The 7,938-nt window shown below is 43.0% G+C and overlaps 1 protein-coding gene across 2 annotated transcripts in view; it reads left to right on the forward strand.

The window, feature by feature from the left end:
- Positions 1–7,938, forward strand: part of OSBPL5 (oxysterol binding protein like 5) — a 63,881-nt gene that overhangs the window by 25,083 nt on the left and 30,860 nt on the right. For both annotated transcript variants that reach the window (XM_009635447.2, XM_035890984.1), the window contains one exon: positions 284–368. In XM_009635447.2, the coding sequence (XP_009633742.1) occupies positions 284–368 (85 nt within the window). The remainder of the gene's footprint in view (positions 1–283; positions 369–7,938) is intronic.

The raw sequence follows: 7,938 nt of genomic DNA on the forward strand, positions 1-7,938 counted from the left end.
GAATGAGATTCTTCCATTCCTGAGGATCTAAATAAACAGAGTAGGTTTTGGGCTGAGCATAGGTTAGACCAAGCCTCATTTATATCAGAGCTCATTACTGCTTTGGAGGTGCAGCAGCAGTATTGTGAGTACTGATGAGTCTCTCTATCTCTAATGCTCTCCATCTGCTCCTTCCTTCTTTCCTATCACAAACATACACGCTCTGCCCAGGAAGGGTAGAAAGACGTTGAACGGTCCATTGCATCTTCTGAGCCTTAGTCTTTTTGTCTGTGTGCATTTCCAGGGCCCAAAGGGAGAAAATGTTGGTTCGATCACTCAGCCTCTTCCCAGCAGCTACTTAATTTTCAGAGCAGCCTCCGAATCGGATGGTAAGTTTTGGTCTTTGTTTGCTTTCTCTAGATTGCATACTCTGTGCTAGTTAAGAAAATAGGTTGATGCAAAAAAAAAATTGGTATGTAAGGGAAAAAATGGCGGCTCACCCAGCTTGAGGTGCCGTTCGTTCGCAATGGTTAGAATAGGTCACGCAGACTACAGGCACATTTCTGTTCCTCACTGAACAGCCACCTTTCTGGCTGTGTGTCTGGAACAAGGACCTAGGCTTGTAGCTGGGGCAAAAAACACTAAGTCAGTATATACTAAAAGGAATTGATCCCAAAATTGGGATGGGAAGGGGGCTTAACAGTTTCCTCAGTTCAGCAGAGACTTTAGTGGGTTATCTGCCTATGCCTTAACGCTAGGTAGAGATGTGTTGGGGGGAAATGACATAGTAATATTGAAGAAGCGTTGATAGATGTCTCTCAACCACCAGAATTCTGCTCTAAACTGGCTGTACCATGGTTTACAGTGTAGCAGTCCCAGATACTGGTGACTCCACATGTAAAATACTATTCAGGGAATTCAGAAAATTGTGGAAGGTAAATTTAGGTCAATATATAACAGGCATGCCAGCTTGCTATGTGAAAATCTCTATAAATTACATTAGTGGACCTAAAATATCAGTGATTTATAAGTAGATAAGAAGATTAAAAACATGTTTTCATTCCATTCGACCTTCAGACTACTGTATTTTTTTTTGCCGTAGCAAATTAACCCAGACTGTTCATTTTATGGATATTTTTCACCTACCCCACCAAGGGTGCTTATGTAGCCTGTGTGCTCCTTTGGTCTCAACTTTAAGAACACAAGGATCACTGTGGGCTTTGAAAGCAATGTCCTTCTGGTCCAGTGATTAAGTTTTACATGTTCCTAAAGGCTGGAAGTGGGACAATGCCAAACACACCTTTGATGTGGCACTTAGAATAGGAGGAAACCTTCTTTCATTACAGGCTTGGTGTGCTGTTCTTCCTACTGTTGTGCAAAGTGGGCTCTTCATAGTGAGGGATACCATCTCGACACTGAAAGCTGCCTGCAGATGCCAATGTAGTGAAATGATATGAAAATAAGTGGAACTTGTACAGAGCCATAAAAGCATGTCTGTTTCCTTGAATATTACGCTTTTGTAGCTTACGGAACAGTGCAGCTTATTTGTGTAAAGGAACACAGGATTCCAACCTGGCTCCAAATATCACCTGTCTAAAAAGGGATAGATTGATACAATAGTCTCTTGGGGGAAAAAAGTGGTGTTGGGGTAGAGCTGCTAAATTACAGGCATTTCAAACCCTGGTTATACAGACGGCACAAAGAACAGGTGCATGGAACAGTCCCAGAGTTCTTAGGCAACCAAATAGCTTCAACAACTGTCTGTCAATCTAGATTTTCTAAATTATTATTTCCTTAGAGATCCATGTAACTTGTCTTTCCATGGACTTCATTAGAAAATGCGCAAAGGGACCAATGCGGTCACTGTATGTGTTCAAGACAAATTGCTGTTTCATAAAGTACATTTTTTCTGGCATTTCAGCTATCTTCTAAATGAAAAATTGCATTCTGGTAGAAACCTAATGATTAAACCTTAAAACCAGCCTGGCAAAGAGACCTGTGGCTGAACTTCTACTCCCTCTTTTTATGATGACTGCCATAGGCCAGTTATGTGGAGTAGAACAGCTTTAGATTTGTTCTAACCAACCTTACCCATGAAGGCTCCCAAGCCTAGCAATAGCTCCCAGGAGATCATCAGAAGTAAGACTTTTCTAGCTGTGATCTCTCTGTCTGGGTCATATGCCACATGCTGAAAAAGCACAAAAGGGATCATATCTGGCACATGAGAGTTTTCAGTATTTAAATGCCTGTGGGAAGCTTTCTGCCCAGTGAATTATTACATGTCTCTGGTGTCATAAGAGCTTAAAATAGTGAGTTACTGGAACATATTTTTAATGCCAAGATATTGGCCAAGATTCTTGGGAAGCATGCAGAGGTCAGGCAGATCAAAGTAGAGTTACTTTAGGATTTAGTATGATTTTCCTTTACTTTGCTGCTTTTCTACAGCAGGGTCTTAAGATTAGATGGAAAGCAAATGTGATCAAGGGAAGGAGGAGGAACTGAGATACCTTTCAATCAAATATCATAAACATGTGCGTAGAAAATTATTAGGGCCTTTGATTAAGGATTAAATAATATATGTTCTGGAACAGCACTCGCAATGCCCTAGAACCACCTGCACAGGTTTGGAGCGCCCACATTATGCCTGGTAGATCCTGAGAGTCAGAGGACATGACCGTGACAGCTGATGTGAAGTGAAGCTTTGGGATCTGTCCACTTAGCAGGGGACTTCACAAAACAATTTGATACAGTACTGCACCAGAAATACTGGCATGAAAAATGGTGTAATTTTCGGCTGAATGAGAGTATTTGACTTCACAGCTGAGGTCAGTGAGCTGTGAGAAGTGGCTGTACCTTGTGCAGGAAGGGAAGGATGTGAATCTGCAGACAGGAGGGAAGAACAGCTTGCACACTCAGGCTAGCCTCCCTCCCAAACACAAGAGCTGTCCCGGGATGCTGACTGTGCTGTGCTCCTTTTGTTTGTGAGTTAGCCTTCGTGGGGGCAGTTTGGGGATATCCACTCCATTGAGCGGCGTAGACATGCTGACAAATGGCCAAACACACGGGTGTCACACTCAGTGATGAGTGACTTGGGGATGGTATTAACGTCAGTAGGTGGTGTAAAACATATGCAGACAAGGACACAAGCAATAGGAACTGTTCATTTAAAGAGATCTGTATAAACTGCAGCAAATTAAGGCTTGCACTTTGCAATTAATACAATTTGGTTTTAAGCCCAGAAAACACAACCAAAATGGTTGTAGACTGTTATATAGCTCGACTTGTTTTAAAGAGTTATCTCCAAGAGGGTGTACTTGTGTTTGTTCCATTTCTTTAATGCACTGGACAAAAATAGAGGGTGCAGTTATGGTCAAGAGAGAGAGGAGATTAAGGTAAAATGAGCTAAGCTAGCTGACACAAATGGAGCAGGTGGAATCTGTTCCCTTGCATAATGTCAGTGTATATTTGTAGTATGTTCGTGTCTCCTCTGCAGATGCAATATTGTGTGAATCTACAGCATCTCTGGGGAGGTGTCCTGACCCTGTTCTTCCTAATGCAGTCTCCCCTGTTAGTAGCGGAAAATGAACCACAGAGCATTTGGCAAATTTAAGAGTAAATTCATGGAGGCCTCTGACTTGCTGGGGAATATTGGGTTGCAGCATATGTTAGATATACAGTTCTGCTATCCAGGCAACTGTATCATGATCAGCAGCTACATGGCCTACTTTTTCTCTCAGCGTTTCAGAATCACTTTTTTCCTCTCTGCCGTACCATCTGTGACAGACCGTTGGTAGGGTTTAAGGTCCTGACTTCTGGACAGCCTGCAGAACCACCGCCAAGCTATAGTAGATTTCACATGCACAGACCGCAGCAGCAGTCTGCTTTGTGATGTGTTTCAAAGACGTCTGGAAGGAAGGTCATGTCAACCTACAGGGCTCAGCCTGTACAAACACAGGGTCTGTCTGTCTTAGCAGTTTCAGAAAAGATAGTTGCTTTTTCCAAAGCAGTGACTGTGTATGCATTTCGGATTTATGCTGTAGAGTGGCTTAGAATTAGTCGTTTAAACCTGTCCGAAGCTTCCTGCCCGGACTGTTCTGGCGCTGCCCCTGAGATCTCCAAACCAGTGCCCCAGATCTCCTAAGCATTTTGAGTCACCTGCTTAAATCTTGTAGTGCAGATCTCCACCTTGCCACGGGCGCTGCCACCAAAGGGACTATTAGGGGAATTCAAAGTGGCAGATTACCGAGGGTTAAGGGTTTAACAATGGAATTGTAAACCACACTTACATTTTGTTCCTTAACGTCTGTCCTCTCCTTTAGGCATGCTCTGGGTTGCCTGATGAGGATGGAATTGTGTAGAAATCCTGATGGTCTGGCTTACAGTGGTGGTGTTTCTTTGCTAGGCACCTGGCCCTTCCCCCCCAAATTGATGCTCTGATTTGAGGAGGAATTTAGATGAGTGAAATAAGGCTCACACACAGAAGCAGTTAACCAGGAGGCAGATTGCAGTTTGAAACCAAGTTCACAATGAAATATATCACTGGATCCTGGCAGTACTGGAAAAAATAGAAGTTACCTTCTTAGCTTTATGTCTGCCCCTCATATTCCTTAGATCTTTCACAGCAGTTTAAAATCCAGACATTTGCAACCAGACTTCATTTAGCTCGGTGCACGAATTGCACCTGCAGCTAATTGGGAGATTGTATCTTGCATCTTGACAGCCAAAGTGTAAGAAATCATGCACGCAGGCACCCAAGTGGTACAGCAAAATGAGCAGTCAGCTGAACACAATGACCTTAATGTTCACTGACTGAACCAAATCAGCCTCTTCCTCATCATTTGTGATTTGTGTGCACTCGAGCAAGAATTCATCGTTTCCAGGTGACAGTCTACTTCAGGTTGATTTTTGAAAGCATTTATCTCCTAAGTTTGAGGCACGAGGCCAAAAGCTGGATGACATTAATAATTCAAGAAAATAATATTTCTTTAGTGATGCCTCTCTGGAGGAAAGTGTGGTTACTAGGTGTGAGGCTTTTAAAGTCTTAATTGTCAAGAGATTCATCCCAGCTGTTCCGTAGCTACAGGAATGCAATGGAAAAAAAGTGTAGTCCCAGACTGAGATTTCAGTGTGCAGCGATGTGATTCCATCTCAAGCAGATTTTTGTTATTGGTGAGTGCTGAGAGAACATTGGCTGGCTCCTCTGTGATCAGCTGTTGCAAAATGTGGCAGGTAGACTTGGCACGTCAAATTATGTGTTGTTCTAGGTGAATGATGGTGACTAAAGAATTTCAAAACTGAATAGCTTAGTGTTTTCAATACTGCCTGTTGTGGTTTTTTTTTTCTGTGGGATACTGTAATTTTAGACCTGTTCAAAGACTAGGACAGACTCAAGTTATTCCTTGAACTGAGCCTAGGTTAGCAGCATAAGCAACCTTTGGTTGTTATGGTTTTGTTTTCTTTCCCCAAGAGGGAGAAGAAATGGTTTTTGTCACTTGATTTTAGTAGTTCCATTTGTCTGTTAAAGAAAGAATGGGTGCAAGTGCATGCCTGCTCCTGTTCAGCCTTGCAGCCTCCAGGTTTCCACGTGGTGCCAGCAGTGCCCTGTGGACCCAGGAAGCATCCTGCAAGGAGCTGTACTGATTCACATTTGCACAGCTGTGCTGCAGGAGTCATCTCAAAGGACCACAAGGTGCTTTTCCAGCCTGCTAAGCCAAAGGGCTGGGAGAAAGCATATGGAAGGTTTCAAAACGTACGTGGGATGCACGTTCAGGTTTGTTTTTCCAAAGTCAAGGCAACACACGTCCTTTATTAGCTTTTTTTCCCCAAAAACCTTTCAAGAAGGAAGGAGCTTTGGAACCCAGGTGTTTTTTAACTGATTTTCCAAAGAGTTTCCTTTTCCAAATTGTCATTGATTACTTGTCGCCATTTTGCTGTAAACACATATAATAGAGAAAAAGGGCTACAGGCCTACTCAGGGGAGACACCTTTTTTTTTTTGCAGTGAACACAGCTGAGTGATGTGCGGATGTGTTCCCCTGGCATCCCACTTCCCTGGGACGTCTGTCACATGCTGAATGCTGTGACCATAATTTGCTAAAGCGATGCAGGGAGTGGATATTGAAATCAATGGCCAGTGCAAGGAGAGAGGCTGCTACCAAAGAGAGCAGGAACCCCAGGCAGCGCTAGCACTCTGGTAGGACATCCACTTCTGGTGCTTTGGGAACAGCCTTGCCAAAGAGTCTCACTCTTCCCCCATCATTCCTGGAGGGAGACAAAAGTGGGTGGGCAACCTGCCCACCTGACCAGTTCAGGTGCCGAAAGATGGGTGATGTGAAATGTTCTCCTTGTGCTGGCTGCCAGTAGGAGTCATCTAGCGGGACTTGACTTTGCACGTCAAGTTGGGGACTTTCTCTGGGTGGGGTGTTGTTTCTCCCCGTTATTATCCTCACTGAGACCTCTGTTAGCTTGGATGAAAGATTCCTGTTTTGTAATCCCTTCTACGTGGCTTGTGAGGTATGTGGGAGGATTATGGACTATTTTACTCTCTCCGTCTTTCATCCTTCCCCCTCTGCAGCCCAGGTAAGAGCCAGGGCTTACTCTGCAGGCTGCCCCTTGGAAGTCAGGGACAAAATACTAAATACAATGAAGAAAGGGTCAAGCTCAGGAATAACATTTGAAAGGGAATACTTAGTTCGCAGCTCCCAGGCAGAAGGAGGTAATGCAGATGGTTTTGAGACAATGTGATCTCTGCAGAAATTGTCCAAAAGTGATCACTGTGGTGGATAGAGAAATATATCATTTGATATCAAAAGAGCTTAAAAGCCTATGGGGAAATTCTGTCATAGGCTGACAATATGCTCTTGGGTTTTTCTTCAGAATTTAAACATATGCTTGTTTTAAGCCACAGTTTGTGGAAAATCATAACTGATATTTGATTGCAGTGTTATACATTGCAGTTTTAAAAACCTCAAGCCTTGTAAAAGAATACCATTGTAACTCCTTCACAACTCTCTCTTGATTCCTTTATATGCATCATATTGGGCTGCTGTTCCTCTCGGGAGGAAGCCACATTTTGCATCCTTCTCTGATCTAATTACTTTGCATACAAAAAACCCCGATTTGAGTCAACCACTCAAAATTAGAAAATGTGAGAATTAAGGTAACCGTGAAGCCTTCCTGCAGACTACTGTGACTATAGATGACAGCTTTTAATTATGTGACCCCATACTTTTCTCCCCTTCGGCAGTTCCCGAGGGAGTGAGTAGACTTGTCAGGTAAGCAATTAAGTAATCCAAATGCTAGCATTTTTGGATCATTTTCACAATAAAGAAGAATATTACTCAATAGCAAGATCACTCAAATGTAAAAGTGTTTCATGTAGGCCTTTAGCAAGGAACAAGTTTATCTTGTGTGCAATCCCTGAAATCGAGAGGGTGTAATTTTATGGTGTTATGCTGCAATTAAAACGCCGTTGACTTACAGAGAATGTAACCTTTTCATTTGCAGAGGAAATCCCATATTTTACGTCTGGTTTTGTGGCATATATTTGTTTGGATTCACAGCACCACCTGATGGCTGAAGGCTCATTTCTTAGGTCGGGGATGCTGTGCATCCCTTGAATTCAATTTCTGTTAGAAATGAAAGCAAGGACGTACACTGATGCCATTTCTGTGTTCTGCGGGGCACAAGGAATGCTGACTGTAATGCACGGCGAGTTCCTCTAACTCTTTGTGTCTCTGCCTTGGAATATTAAAATGAATATTTTAATTTAGGCTCCTTGAACAAGGTTTCAAAAAAAGATTCAAGTTACTCATAATGCCTTCCAGGGAGTTATCTAAAGAGATAAAAAACCTAGATATGTTCTGTGGAAATTTCCTTTGGTAACGTGGTGGACCCCGAAGGTTTGACCAAGCCTGTAAGCTCATGTTAGTGCCAGTGAATACCTGTGGCGGCGGGGGCG

This window comes from Egretta garzetta, unplaced genomic scaffold, assembly GCF_000687185.1.
Source record: "Egretta garzetta isolate BGI_Z169 unplaced genomic scaffold, ASM68718v1 scaffold133, whole genome shotgun sequence".
NCBI lineage: Eukaryota > Metazoa > Chordata > Aves > Pelecaniformes > Ardeidae > Egretta > Egretta garzetta.